General features: G+C 46.4%; 1 protein-coding gene across 11 annotated transcripts in view; it reads left to right on the top strand.

The window, feature by feature from the left end:
• SLC4A4 (solute carrier family 4 member 4) overlaps nucleotides 1-13,716 on the top strand; it is a 197,194-nt gene that overhangs the window by 55,370 nt on the left and 128,108 nt on the right. For all 11 annotated transcript variants that reach the window (XM_083458605.1, XM_083458604.1, XM_083458612.1 and 8 more), the window contains one exon: nucleotides 3,996-4,166. In XM_083458605.1, coding sequence (XP_083314731.1) covers nucleotides 3,996-4,166 — 171 coding nt within the window. The remainder of the gene's footprint in view (nucleotides 1-3,995; nucleotides 4,167-13,716) is intronic.

Raw genomic sequence — 13,716 nt, 5'->3', positions numbered from 1 at the left:
CCCCCTGCCCGCCCCCATCGGAGACTTTCTTGGAGGAAATGGTTGGCATGTGTATACAACATCAAGATAAACTCCTAGACTTTCCTCCCAGGAGTGCCTCAACAGGAAACACTTGACACAATTTTTCAGTGAGCCTTTATGTACGAGATCTCACCCCCCCCCATTTACTAATGCAACTTGAGTTTTCCCATGAGAATGAGACTGTAAATGGTTCTTGCCACAATCCCACTCGGCTTCAAGCTGATCAAGCTTTTTCCAGTGGTGTTTCAAATATACATGATTTCTCTTAAACGCACAGTGCCTTGGAACGTAACCCCTGCATAAATTGGGAGTTGCCTGTATGGGATATGGCCCCCACCCCCGGATATGTGTATTTTGGTGTCTGGCTCAAAGTTGCTGGAGAATTTGTTGATTTCCCCCTAAAGCTTTAATGTTTAGCATTGCGAATCACAGGCAGTTAATCCAAGGCACAGATACACAAAGGCGGAAGGCAGGTGAGCCAGGTATTCAGGTTGATCTGATGATGATGCGCAACTTGCAACCCCGTTATAAGTCGGCTGGGTTCAGGTTGGGATGGCAGGTGGTTCTGTTCCTTACCAAGCAGTCTAGCAGTCCTGCCTAGAAGGCGGAACCTGCTCCACCTGTTGGCATCTACAGGACCTAGGTGATGGAGGAGGCGGGTCTGTCTCTTGGGTGGCAGACTGAGTGGGTGGAGCATTCCCCTCTGGAGAGGTGGGGCTAGACCCAGTGTCTGATGACTCTGGGGTGGGTTGAGTGACAGGTGCATGGTAGTGTCAGAGGAAGGCTGTGTTAGAAATTAGCCAGGCGCCAGACACATTTTGCACCTGGCTATTGGCCACTTGCAACCAGGTGAAGGTGCCTGGGTGCTAGGATGGTGCCCGACAACTGCACCTCTGGAGTTGCATACCTGGGGTGTGTGTGTGTGTCATTGGATCTTGACTGTTTTCACACACTTAATACCACATCCTGTACAATTCTATTCGTTATATTTTATCTGCACAATCGGAATGAATTTCAGGAACCGAAATGCTTTTCCTGTGCAGCATGAGCAGGAGCAGTGAACAACGTTAGCAGTTAATTGTTGTAGCTTGTCTTCGCTTACCCCCCGCAACCCCACTGCTCTGCTCTGCTCACCATTGTGAAGAATATTCTTTTGTTAGGAATGGTCCGTGTTGAGAAAAATAGGTACGAATAGGCTAATAATAATAATAATAATTTATTTGTACCCCGCCCATATGGCTGGGTTTCCCCAGCCACTCTGGGCGGCTTCCAACAAAGATTAAAAATACATTAAAATGTCACACATTAAAAACTCCCCAGAACAGGGCTGCCTTCAGATGTCTTCTAATTGTCAGGTAGTTGTTTATCTCTTTGACATCTGATGGACATATTTGGACTGTCCCTAGATCAAGTGACTCGTCTTCTTTAAGTTCTCAGAGTTCTTAACCTAGCTTAAGGTTGTCATCTGAACTAGCCAGATCTTTAACTGAGAATCAATCACAGTCCGTCCGCCATTTGCAAAAGAAGGTTTTAGAGCCACCTGGCCCCAAAATGGCACCTGGACCTTCCATTTTGGTGACTGTAACCTTGGTTGAAGGAGCCATTTGGAGCCTAGCTTATATATCTGAGTTTGTTTTTTTTAACACTGGAGATAGGCTCCCTGTGGAGAGGGAGGCAGGGTGAGCAGGCCTTCCCACTGTGACAGGTGGGGCAGAACAGCAGGTTGGTGGGATTCTCCCACTTGAAGAACCTTCCCCAAGATAATTGACGAACCACCCTTCTCCATCGTCACAGAGTCAGTGTGCCCAGAGTACGACCTAGGAGACCGGGGTTTGAATACCCACTTGTCGTGAAGCTTGATGGGTAACCTTGGGGGCCACTCCTTGCCTCTTTGCTTAACTTACCTCACAGGGGTTGTTGTGGGGATTAAATGAGGAGGGGAAGAGTTATGAACATCACCTTGAGCTCCTTGGAGAAGAAGGGATATCAATACAATAAATAAATAAATATTAGTAATACATTGTCTTGACTCGGCCAGGTCATGAGAGTTGGTGCATATGATTGTTTCCAGTCACTCTGAGCCCAGTAACCGAAGCGATTTTGGTTTGAAGGAAAGCGGCTGATGGCACTTAGAGATATCCAGCTGCTGCTTGAGTTTATGAGAAGCACACCTTCAGATAAACACATTTCCATCACTGCCGGTGTATGTTTGTTTATCTGCAGTTCTCCGCCCTAAAGCCTTGAGAAACGAGTGGGTAAAACCAGGATTATCTGGCCACATCAAAGATACTTCATGTTTGTGTTCTATGTGAAATTAAGGCAAGCAGATTCACAGTATGATGGGTCATCAGATTATGGAGCAAACATCTGACTAATTTTTTTATAGGTGTTTTGCTTTGACACTAAAATGCTTTCAGCATTTCCCTCACCTAGGGAGGGACCATTGCGGACATTTTTGTGTGTGCTCCTTTTGGCTGAAGACTGGGATAATGGTGCATCAAACAAATCATAAATACATCTCTGTTGGCTAGAATGCACATTCATTTTTAAAACTGGAGCGCTTCTTCTTTATTTCTTGTATTAACAACATCCATACCTCTGTGTGGTCCGGCAACATTTTAAATATTCTTGATAATCAGGTCCTGTGTTGTCATTTCTTTGAGATTTATAAAAACTGTTCTAGTCCTCATGAGTTTAGAAGGAAGCTTGAAATGCGAAGGCAAAATTGGGGGGCGGGGGCGGGAATGCTGATGGACCCATTCTTATGGCCATCTGCATGCATGTTGCCTGCTGGGAAACCCTGTATGTGGAGCTGTGTGCAAGGTTAGACTTTTGGCACATGGTTTTTTGGGGTGGGTGGGTATGAGAATGCTACATCCCCACCCCCAAGTCAAATTTCTTGCACATGACAAATTCATTTTAGGAAGTGGGGATGTAGCAAGAGATGTTTTCAAGTGTTCTTCTTATGGTCAGCATGTACCCAGCAATCATGGGGACAGGCACGCAAAAATAAATTTCCAAAGGCTAGCAATGTGCAGTGTTTTAAGTTGCTGTGAAAGCCAGGCTCTTTCAAAACTGGGGCTGAAGAAGTGTGATGTTGGATGTGGAGCTGCTAGTGAAAATGGCAGCCCTGGGCCAAGTTCTCTTTCCACTGCGTGTCTGACATGATGCCATCATGCATCATGGATCCAATTTTTTTTTAAAAAAAGGACATTCTGACGAAACGTTAGAGAGAACTTTCTACTAGTAAGAGCTGTTTCACAGTGGAATGGTGGCGTACCATCCTTCATTGGAAGTTTTTAAGCAGAGATTGAAGGGACGCTGGTGCTGCTGTGGGTTAAGCCACAGAGCCTAGGACTTGCCGATCAGAAGGTCGGCGGTTCGAATCCCCGTGACGGGGTTAGCTCCCGTTGCTCGGTCCCTGCTCCTGCCAACCTAGCAGTTCGAAAGCACGTCAAGTGCAAGTAGATAAATAGGTACCGCTCCAGCAGGAAGGTAAATGGCATTTTCATGCATTGCTCTGGTTCGCCAGAAGCGGCTTAGTCATGCCGGCCACATGACCCGGAAGCTGTATACTGGCTCCTTCGGCCAATAAAGCGATATGAGCGCCGCAACCCCAGTGTCGGTCACGGCTGGACCTAATGGTCAGGGTCCCTTTACCTTTACCTTTACCTAAGCAGAGATTGTATGGCCATCTTCCAAGGATTCTTTAGCTGAGATTGTGGGGCGTTTGGCTAGATGACCTTTGGGATCCACTGCAATTCTGCAGTGCTATGATTCTTCCCCACTTCTCCATTCACCATGGCTGGTTTGTGCAGGCAAGGAAGTTCATATGCTGAGAATGATACGCAACCTCTTTGTTGTTCTGTGCCTAAGAATGATTCTGTTTTGTGCTGATTGCACGGCTGAGATATATTGCTGCTTCTTGAAGTCATCTGAAGATTATTAAAAAGCAACATGTTTATGCGTCCTAGGTCATCATACAGTCTACATTGGGGTTCACGTGCCTAAGAGTTACCGAAGGCGGAGGCGCCACAGAAGAAAGCCCAAGGAGAAGAAAGAAAAGGAGAAAATCTCTGAAAACTCGGACAAATCTGATGTTGAAAATGCCGACGAGACAAGCAGCAGCATCCTCAAGCCACTCAGTGAGTAATGGGCACTTTTTGCAATGTTTCTCAGGGAACCACAGTACAAATGGTGAGGGCTCTTTATGGGAGGTGTATAACTGAAATATGTGGGCCAGCAGAATTATGCAATGAAAAATGCTCTGAGTCCTTGCGAAACCCCACACACCTTAGACCAGGTGTTTGCGAAGATGTGTAAAACTTGATTTGCCTTCAGAATTGATTGAAATGATTTGATTGAACATTTTGGGTTTTTGCGCACTTTGAAATTTTATCATTTTTGATAACAGTCGAGGTTTGTGAGTCAAAAGGCTACATCTCTCAAGATGTCAGTTATGGATTGATTTAACAGAGCCAAGATTGGGATAGCAAAGATTGAAGGTTCAGTGTTTTCTTCCTTCCATGGATCATGGCTTCATAGTCTTTCTCCTTACACAATTTTGCAGGGTACAGATATGTATTTCAGTGTCTCTGAGCTAGATAAATGTTGTTTGGGGGAACTTCTTGAAGTATCCTTTCATTTAGGATACAGTCGTACCTTGGTTTTCGAACAGCTTAGTTTGTTGGAACTTGAATGCCGCAAACCGGGAAGTAGGTGTTCCGGTTTTCAAACTTTGCCTTGGAAGCCGAATGCCTGGCCCGGCTTCTGATTGGCGCCTTGGTTTCCTAACGTTTCGGAAGTCAAACGGACTTCTGGAACGCATACTGTTTGAAAACCAAGGTACGACTGTATTAAATGCACAGGGTATTCTCACCTCAGAGAGGAGCAGCCAAAAATTACTAGTCTCTCAGCTGAGTCAGTGGAGTGGCTCTCCTCCTCTACTCTCCCTCTTCATGGCATGGCTACTTCCAGGTAACAACTGAGGGAGGATCCCAATGGATCTCACTTCTCATGTTGACCTGGATTTCTTTTTCTCCATCTGCTGCAGCCTGATGGAATGGGTGGTGCCAGCATTTTATGCAATTTCACGGAGAACAAGACCCGCCAGTGCCTAGTAGTCCCAATAGCTAGGTGTTTAGGAGCGGTGCCACAGTCAGAATACCAGATGCTGAAGACAAACGCCAGCCAGCTTTTATGTCCACCTGGTGTCACGAAACCCCCACAGGGCTGGGGCTGGCAGGCCTCTAATGCAGGAGGAGCAGGAAGAAGAAATGGGGGGTGGGGGGGCTGAGTGCAGTGGGATCTCCCCATTTTGTTCAGCTGCTTTGGAACGGGGGAGCAGGGATCCTGGTTCCTTCTCAACCTTCCCATGGAGCAGAGAGCCTCATTGGAGGCTAGGGAGGGATGTGAGCAGCCAAGGGGGAGGCAGGAGGCAGCTGTGACTGAACAGGAGCTGGAGTAGATGCAGCCTTATTGCCCAGAAACCCAGGCACCTCATTTGCAGATGTGAGCAGACCCACCCACACCAACAGAGCCCATGCACAGCAATCCTGGTATTTCCTGCAAGGCGAGCGAGTCTCTTGTGTGAGCACACCATGCCTCCTCTTTGAAAGCTTGGTAGGCAGGGTGTGGAAACTTGTTAGGACATCTTCATTGCTTCTGTCTTGTTCTGAACTTCTTGCCTTGTTTCAGAACTCCTGGATCGGAACTCCTGAGCTTCATTGTCTGCTGCTGGGCTTATACTGTCACTTGCTTGAATAATGCCTCTTTCTTACATACGAGTAGGAGCAGTTGCCCATGTTTGTGTGTTGGGTGGGAGCCCACCAGAGGCATTTTAACTTGCTGTAGTTTGAAACTGGGTTATGGGCTAGACCAGAGGCACCAGCCCAGCACAGGGAGCAATAATTACTCCACGTTCCTAATTGGCTCTTAATCAAACTTCTAGGAGGCAAAGTGAGCAGGTGGTCTTGGATTCCCCACCCCACTCCGGGCTTAGAGGCCAGCATTTTCCATCACCTATCAACTGTGAATAAGCTGCAGTCTCTCGGGTACTTACCGGTGGGATATGCTTCCCTCATAACCATACATAGCTTTGGATAGTTGTCCTTGCTGTAAGGAAAAAGTAACTGAAAGCCCTGCTCTCCACCTGGCACTGTTATTACTGTGCAGTCTGAAAGATTTCAATGCAACTGTCTCGATCCTTAAGAGTTCCAAGAATAGACTAGCAGGGGCTGCTAGTTCACAAGATTAAGGGGCGATGGGATGGATGCTGGTGTGCATCAGGCTTGCATAAGACTGATTTGCTCAAGACTGGCTTCAGCCAGTGCTGATTTAACAAGTGATGAAAAATCTCCCGAGTTACAGTTCTGACTGGGAACCTAGATGCAGATTTCACCAAAGGCTTTCAGAGTCCCTAGATCACATCTACAGAAGTGACACGCAGCCCTTGTCTAGAAGGGGCTGGAGGGTTTGTTTTTATCACCGTTGCCCATTATTATGCCTTTACTTGGAGGGTAAAGCGAACGAGAAAATTATCTGCTTGAAAGCAAAGTCAATGCAAATAAAATTTTTCCTGCACTTGTAGCGGTTGCTTAGGAACAAAAAGACTTCTGTAACGTAATTGGAATTCTTTCAGGAATCAGAAGTAAAATACTATTGGCAGATCTATAGAGGAGTATTTTAAATTTACTATGCTTGGGTTCTAGCTGCGTCTAATGCAAAGGATTCAGGGCTCCTCCACACTGTCATTCCACTTCATTAGTTGTTCTGGGATGCTTCTCCAGTGTTATTGCATTATTGCTGTCTGGGTGGGCACTCTTGCACAACAAAAGAGGGGCCAGCAGCCAACCTAACCACCCCTTGAAGATTTGTGGTATAAAAAGTTACAATATTTCACCAGGAAGCTACGGGACGTGCGCCATTTGGAAGAGAAGCCCACCCCAAAACATTCACAGGTGCAAACAGTATTTAAAGCAGGCTGTCGTATGACCTCCCTGTCACCAGGGCCTTTTTTTCAGCTGGAATGCAACAGAACTCAGTCCCAGCACCTCTCAGGTGGGCGCCATTGCCCTGATAAGAGAGCAAGGGTGAGTTCCGGCATCCATTTTTTTCCTAGAAAAATAGCACTGGTCACAAATAATCATGAACGCCCACTAAAAAGGGTGACCAAGTAAATTGCTCTTGTAAGTGTGACTTGGATGAACAATGAGAAGCAGAAAGTGCTTCAGTTATATTTATGACTAGGAAAAGAATGGGGAGGGTGTGTGCGTGAGGGAGAACTGTTCTAATATGCCCACATTTGACGGAGACACAAATAAAGATGATCAATTCTGCCTATTAAAATGCCTGAAATAGGAGCCTCTTCCAAATGGCCTCCATAGGGCACTAGCAAATCAAGTGAAAAGGCTTACATGTCTATCTTCTGGCCCAATCGAGACAAGTGTTTGTGTAAGTAAACAAAAAGGTGTTGTTTGGCTGAGGGGCAGGTATCTGCATAGGAAATCCTGTTGATTCAAGGCCCGTGCTTTATTTTGTTCAAAGTTCTTACCCTGCTTTTAAAGCCTAAAAACTGTTCGCTTCCCCCGTTACTCCTGCCATTGCGTGTTAAAGGCTTTGTGGCATCTCTTGTGAGGAGGACTCAAAATTCTCCCCTTCCATGTAGCAGTGGGAGCTTAGCCTTAAAAAATATATGTGCGACTCACACATTCCTCCTTTGGCACTGCTTGCAAAATTTATTTCCCGTATTGCCGCCACATGTTAGCATCCAAAGCATCTCCGAGTACGGGATTGTTATCTCACAATATTTGATCTTGTTTTCACGGGCACTTAAGCGATTGAGCTGAAATGCTGTGCATATGGCTTTGGTTTCATTTTTGAAAAAAGTAATGGCCGCTAATGTGGATCTGACTCAGCTACTCAAATTAATCTATGGATTGCTATACTCTGTGTCTCTGCGGGGATTTTTCCCCTCTCCTCCTGGTGAGTGTGTAATGTAACCTCTGCTACTGTCTCAGCGGTAGCCGTGTCATCTAAGGCCTGAGGTTAATGTGCAGCTTTTAACATTTGTGATTGAAAATGCTGCTTTCCCTGGAAAGTAAATGCTACATAATCTGATTAGGCAGAAAAGCTAGCGTGGCTCAGACTCTTGTTTTTTTGGAAGGCATCCTTCTGCTTGGCTGCATGCTTGCTGGGTGTTGGAGAGTACCTGCCTTTAAGGAATGTGTGAGAAAATAGCAGTTGAAGATATGTAACAAATTCAGTATTTGGAATTGCCCATAGGTAAGAGATGCCAGAAAATCCATTATCAGTTGAACAACAACAACAACTGCTAAACCGCGTGGCCCTATGTATACAGATGGTGTTTTGCGGTGGTTAAATGTTAGTGTCTGAATATCTAAACTAGGCATAGGCAAACTCGGCCCTCCATATGTTTTGGGACTACAATTCCCATCATCCCTGACCCACCGGTCCTGTTGGCTAGGGATGATGGGAGTTGTAGTCCCAAAACATCTGGAGGACCGAGTTCGCCTATGCCTGATCTAAACCATGGTTAAGGATCTTCCTTCCGCAAACTAGGAGCAGGAAACCATGGTTTGAAGTGGGTTATATCTGAACCATGGTTTGAAGTGGATTTTTGTTTCCTATTTGCGCTGCACCAAGCATACCATGGTTAAAACCAGTTTGTCTACTTTTCCAGTCTCTCTGCTTGCAAGGTGATAACCTGGCCACTATGGTTTGTCCATAATCACACTGTGTATGCGCAGACTTTAGTTTGGGAATAGTCCATGTGGCGCCCTCTTCATGATGCTAGACTCCCAGGCAGCACAGTGAATCAGTCGTCTGAAATGATGAGAACTGTTGTCCAGCGACATTGGTAGAGTACCTTGTTGACTCTGTTAGGATATTTCCGTTCCACCTTAAAGGGAGCAGGCTTTGTGAGTAACAGAGTCTGCGCATGTCCTAGTCACAGGATGTTTATGTTCTTGCTGAGATTCCTTTCGTTTTCTCAGTTGGCCGAAGATGCTGACACAGAATGGTCACGTTTTCTTTTGTTCTGTTAAACGCTAATAAAGTCTGAAAATTATGCTCTTCTGCGGTGCAAGCTTTTGGCTGTGTTTCTGCTGATAAACAGTGTACACCCAGCCCTGGAATGTGGCTAGGAATTTCCAGAGGCTTCGTGTCGCTAACTGCTGGATCTGCCTGTCTACGGGAGGCCGATGGATCGTCCAGAACTCCGGCTTGGGGGCTCATGATGGACACTATCTCCCTGGCAGTTTCCCAACAACAAGGTTATGGGCCCAGATTCACGGCACCTACTGGAGAGTAAAGCTGCAACAGACTGCGTTTGAGGTATGTGGGGAAAGCGAAAGGAAGGGACGTTTTCCTGTTTTACCTCGGCAAGGAGTCTTTGAACTCCGGCAGATTAATTGGCCTGGGAGCTGAGCCAAAAAGGCTTCGTGATTAATGGCTGCCAAGATAAGGAGTCTCTCGACTCACGGCTAAAGTAAAAGCTGGAATGGAGTTTTTCCAAGCTTCAGAAACTGCTCCGTGTCCTAAGTTGGATGGGCAGAATTATGAACCCTGGGCAAAATGGTGTGAATCTTTGCTGCGTCAGTTTGGGGTCTGGCATGTTGTTTCTGAAGCCCCCCCAGTTCCTCTGACAGAGAGATGGAAATCGCAGAATTCGAAAGCGATTGACGTAATAGTCTTATCCGTATCTCTTGAGGAAATTAAGACGCTGGCTGGCAACACCACTGCACGTGCAATGTGGTGTGCATTGTTGAAAGCTCACAAACCAATAATCCCAGCCCAGAGTTTGACTGCATCGGAGGTCCTAGCTATTTCCCAGAATGCGAATGAGTGCAGAGATGCTGAGGGCACCGGTTGCAAGCTGCAGGGGGAGCTGACCGTCACGTCATCCCAGGCAGCATTCCAGCCTCCAGGGGGAGCCAAGGAGTCGGCAGCTGAGAGCTCTGTTTCTCATGGGAACCAAGGCCATCGCCTTTGCAGAGGCCGGAAAGGCAAAGGTAAACAGAGCCACAGGCAGACACCTGCAGATGGCCAGGAGCAGAGGGAGGGTGAAGAGCCCGCGTCAGGGAAAAACAAAGCGTTGTTAGCTGGCACAGCTTCACCAAAGGCTAAAGGCACGTCTGCTGACCAGGAGCAGCAGGGGGGCAAGCTGCAAAAGCCCACGCCGATGAAAAACAAGGGTTTGCTTGCTGTAAAGACTGCTCCAACAGCCAAAGGCAGCTTTGTTATTGATTCAGGCTGCACGCGCCACATTTCGAAGGACAGGCATCTCTTTATCTCCTTCAAGCCTCAGGAAGGTGAGATCCACCTGGCTGATGGAAGGACGTTGCAAATTGCTGGAGAAGGGACTGTGAGACTTGCAAGTTTGCACACAACCATCAGCGGTGTACTGTATGTTCCAGGAGCTGCGAGCAACTTGTTGAGCGTCCCACAGCTTACTGGGCGTGGTTTTCAGATTTCCTTCAAGAGGAGCGTCTGTGTCATCAGTAAAGGGAAAGAGGACTATTTGCGTGCAAAGTTTATGGATGGTTTGTTCCATATAACTTATGATGACACTGTTGTTGTATCTAATGCTGATTCTTGTTGTGTTGCACAAACTAACAAAGTTCTTCATGCAGGTTGCATTCACGATGCGCATCGAAGGTATTGTCACCTCTCTTGGAAGGCACTGGCCAAGATGCCAGAAGTGGTTGAGGGTTTGAACATCAAACCTTGTAAATTTCACATGAAATGTGTATCTTGTGCAGAGAACAAGGTGAAGGTTGCTCCAAAAGGCAAGGAGTCTAGCAGGCAGGCTTCCAAACCCTACCAGCTAGTGCATGCGGACCTGGTTGGTCCACTTGCGCCCTCTTTAGGAGGAGCAAGGTACTTCATGATTCTGATTGATTCTTTTTCCAGGTACATTCATGTGTATTTGCTCGAACAGAAATCGCAAGCGTTTCCGAAGTTTAAGGAATTCTGTGCTTGGTTGGAGAATGTGCACAGTAAACGTATTTCTTGTTTGTTTACTGATCGGGGCGGGGAGTTTACTTCTCAGCAGTTTGAAGCTTTCCTGACTGAGAAGGGAATCCAGCATGACATGTCAACGCCCAGATCGCCATGGATGAATGGGCTTGCGGAGAGAGCAAATCAAACATTGCTGCAAGGAATCAAAACCTTGTTGCATGATGCCAATCTCCCTGATAAGTTTTGGGGGGAGGCTTTGGGGAATTTTGTTTATTCCTTTAATCGCAGATTGTCATCACCCATTGGTTGTACCCCCTATGAGAAGATGTTTGGCAAGAAACCCAACACCAAACACATGAGAATTTTTGGTTCGGACATGTGGGTACGCACACAACAAACCAACAAGCTTGGGAAGCGTGGGGCACATGGTTTGTTCATGGGGTACGAAAAAGGTGCATACAGGGTATGGATGACTGACTCGAAGTCCATTAAGTTCACAAGGAGTGTTGAGTACAATCCTAAGTGGGGGGAAAATGTGGGAATTTTCCAGTGTTACCCAGAAGAGGATGAAGGTGATGTCAAGCAAGCAGCTAAAGCTGAGGAAGCTGCTGCTGATGATGAGGATGAGGATGATGATGAGGATGATGATGATGATGATCAGAGTTCGGATTCCAGTTCAGTGGGCGGCGCTGCTGCTGATGTCAGTGAAAGTGATGACACAGCAGACTACCAGAGCGCAAAGGCCTCAGTCAGACCATCTGATGCGTCTGACAATGAACTGGAAGAACCACTGTTCACCATTGGTCATTTTTCTCCTAAGAAAGAGGAGATGAGTCCAGAAGACTTGCGTCTAGTACGCAGATCTGAAAGGGCGACCAAAGGCAGACCTCCAAAGAGGTATGCTGATGAGTTTGCTAAGACAGCAACTGCTGTTCTTAGTAGCTCAGAGAAGGTATGGGAACCTTCAAGCTTCAAAGAGGTTCAGGAGTTAACCTCTAAAGATGCTGAGCCTTGGCTTAATGCCATGAAGGCTGAAGTTGATTCCTTGAACAGGAACCAAACTTGGGAATTGGTACCGGTAGTCCCAGGAATGAGACTGGTTGGCAGCAAATGGGTCTTCAAGGCCAAGACAGACCAGAATGGCAAGGTAGTCAGACACAAAGCCAGATTGGTTGCCAGAGGTTTTTCACAGGTACCAGGACAGGATTACCACGAGACCTACTCACCCACAGTCAAATATGAGAGCATTCGGCTGATGCTCAAGGTCGCTGCGGAGGAGAAACTGCATGTTTCCCACCACGACATTAATACAGCTTTTTTGTACGGGATTTTGAATGAACAGCTGTTCATGCTTCCACCTGATGGGATGGAGATACAGAAGGGTATGGTCTGTAAACTGCGGAAATCCTTATATGGTCTCAAGCAGAGTGCCAGGTGTTGGAACACAAAACTCACTGAGACATTGCTTTCTCTAGGTTTTCACCAGGGCAAAGCTGATCCATGTGTGTTTGTCAAGGAGGAGGGGCAAAACAAACTGTATTGTTTATGTTTTGTTGATGATCTTCTGATGTTTTGGAAGAATCAGGCTTTTTATCAAAGCACCCTAGCTCAGCTGAAGGAGCACTTTGACATGAAGGATCTTGGTGAGGTATCCAACTATCTTTCTCTGCAGGTGGAGAGGGACCAAGCAGGTAATTTTCTGGTACACCAAACACAGAAAATTGCTGATGTGTTAACCAGGTTGAATTTGGTTGATGCAAACCCAGCAGACACACCGATGGTGACAGGTTACCAGGTAGACAGTACTGCTGAAGCGTTTTCTGACACAACGCTGTACAGATGCATTCTAGGCAAGATGAATTTCATTGCCAGATGTTCAAGACCTGACATTGCTGTAAGCTGTAATCTGCTTAGCAGACATGCCAACAATCCTACGGTTCAGGATTGGAAAGCTCTGAAGCGCATAGCCCGCTATTTGAAAGGGACTATGCACTACAGGCTGAGGTTCACCAGTCAGAAGACTGGAGGTCTTGAAATCTTTGCAGATGCAAGTTTTGGAAGTGACACCACGGATGGTACAAGCACTTCTGGAGTATGCTACATGTACAACCACTGCCTGTTTGACTGGTTGTGCAAGAAGCAGACAACAGTGAGCCTAAGTTCCTGTGAAGCAGAACTCAATGCTCTGTCATTTTCACTCATGGATTGTGAATGGTTGATGCAACTGTTTAAGGACATCAGGGTATCTGTGAAATGTCCTATACAAGTGTATCAAGACAATAGATCGTGTTTGGCTTTGCTGAACTCCGAGAGTTGCAAGCAGAGAACCAAGTACTTGCAGATTAAGCTACATCGTGCAAGAGAGTGTATTCAGAAAGGACTGATTCAGGTGTCCTACATGGCAGGAAATGAAATTCCTGCTGATCTGTTGTCTAAGGTTGTTAACAAAGAACAACATAAGGTTTATGTACAAAGGTTGCAATTGAGTGAACCACAGGTACAACAGGTTACACGGAAAGGGGGAGGATGTTAGGATATTTCCGTTCCACCTTAAAGGGAGCAGGCTTTGTGAGTAACAGAGTCTGCGCATGTCCTAGTCACAGGATGTTTATGTTCTTGCTGAGATTCCTTTCGTTTTCTCAGTTGGCCGAAGATGCTGACACAGAACGGTCACGTTTTCTTTTGTTCTGTTAAACGCTAATAAAGTCTGAAAAT

This window comes from Podarcis liolepis (assembly GCF_965112155.1).
Source record: "Podarcis liolepis genome assembly, chromosome: 9".
Lineage (NCBI taxonomy): Eukaryota > Metazoa > Chordata > Lepidosauria > Squamata > Lacertidae > Podarcis > Podarcis liolepis.
Note: the sequence above shows the minus strand (reverse complement) of the source record. Positions and strands in the feature narration are given on the sequence as shown.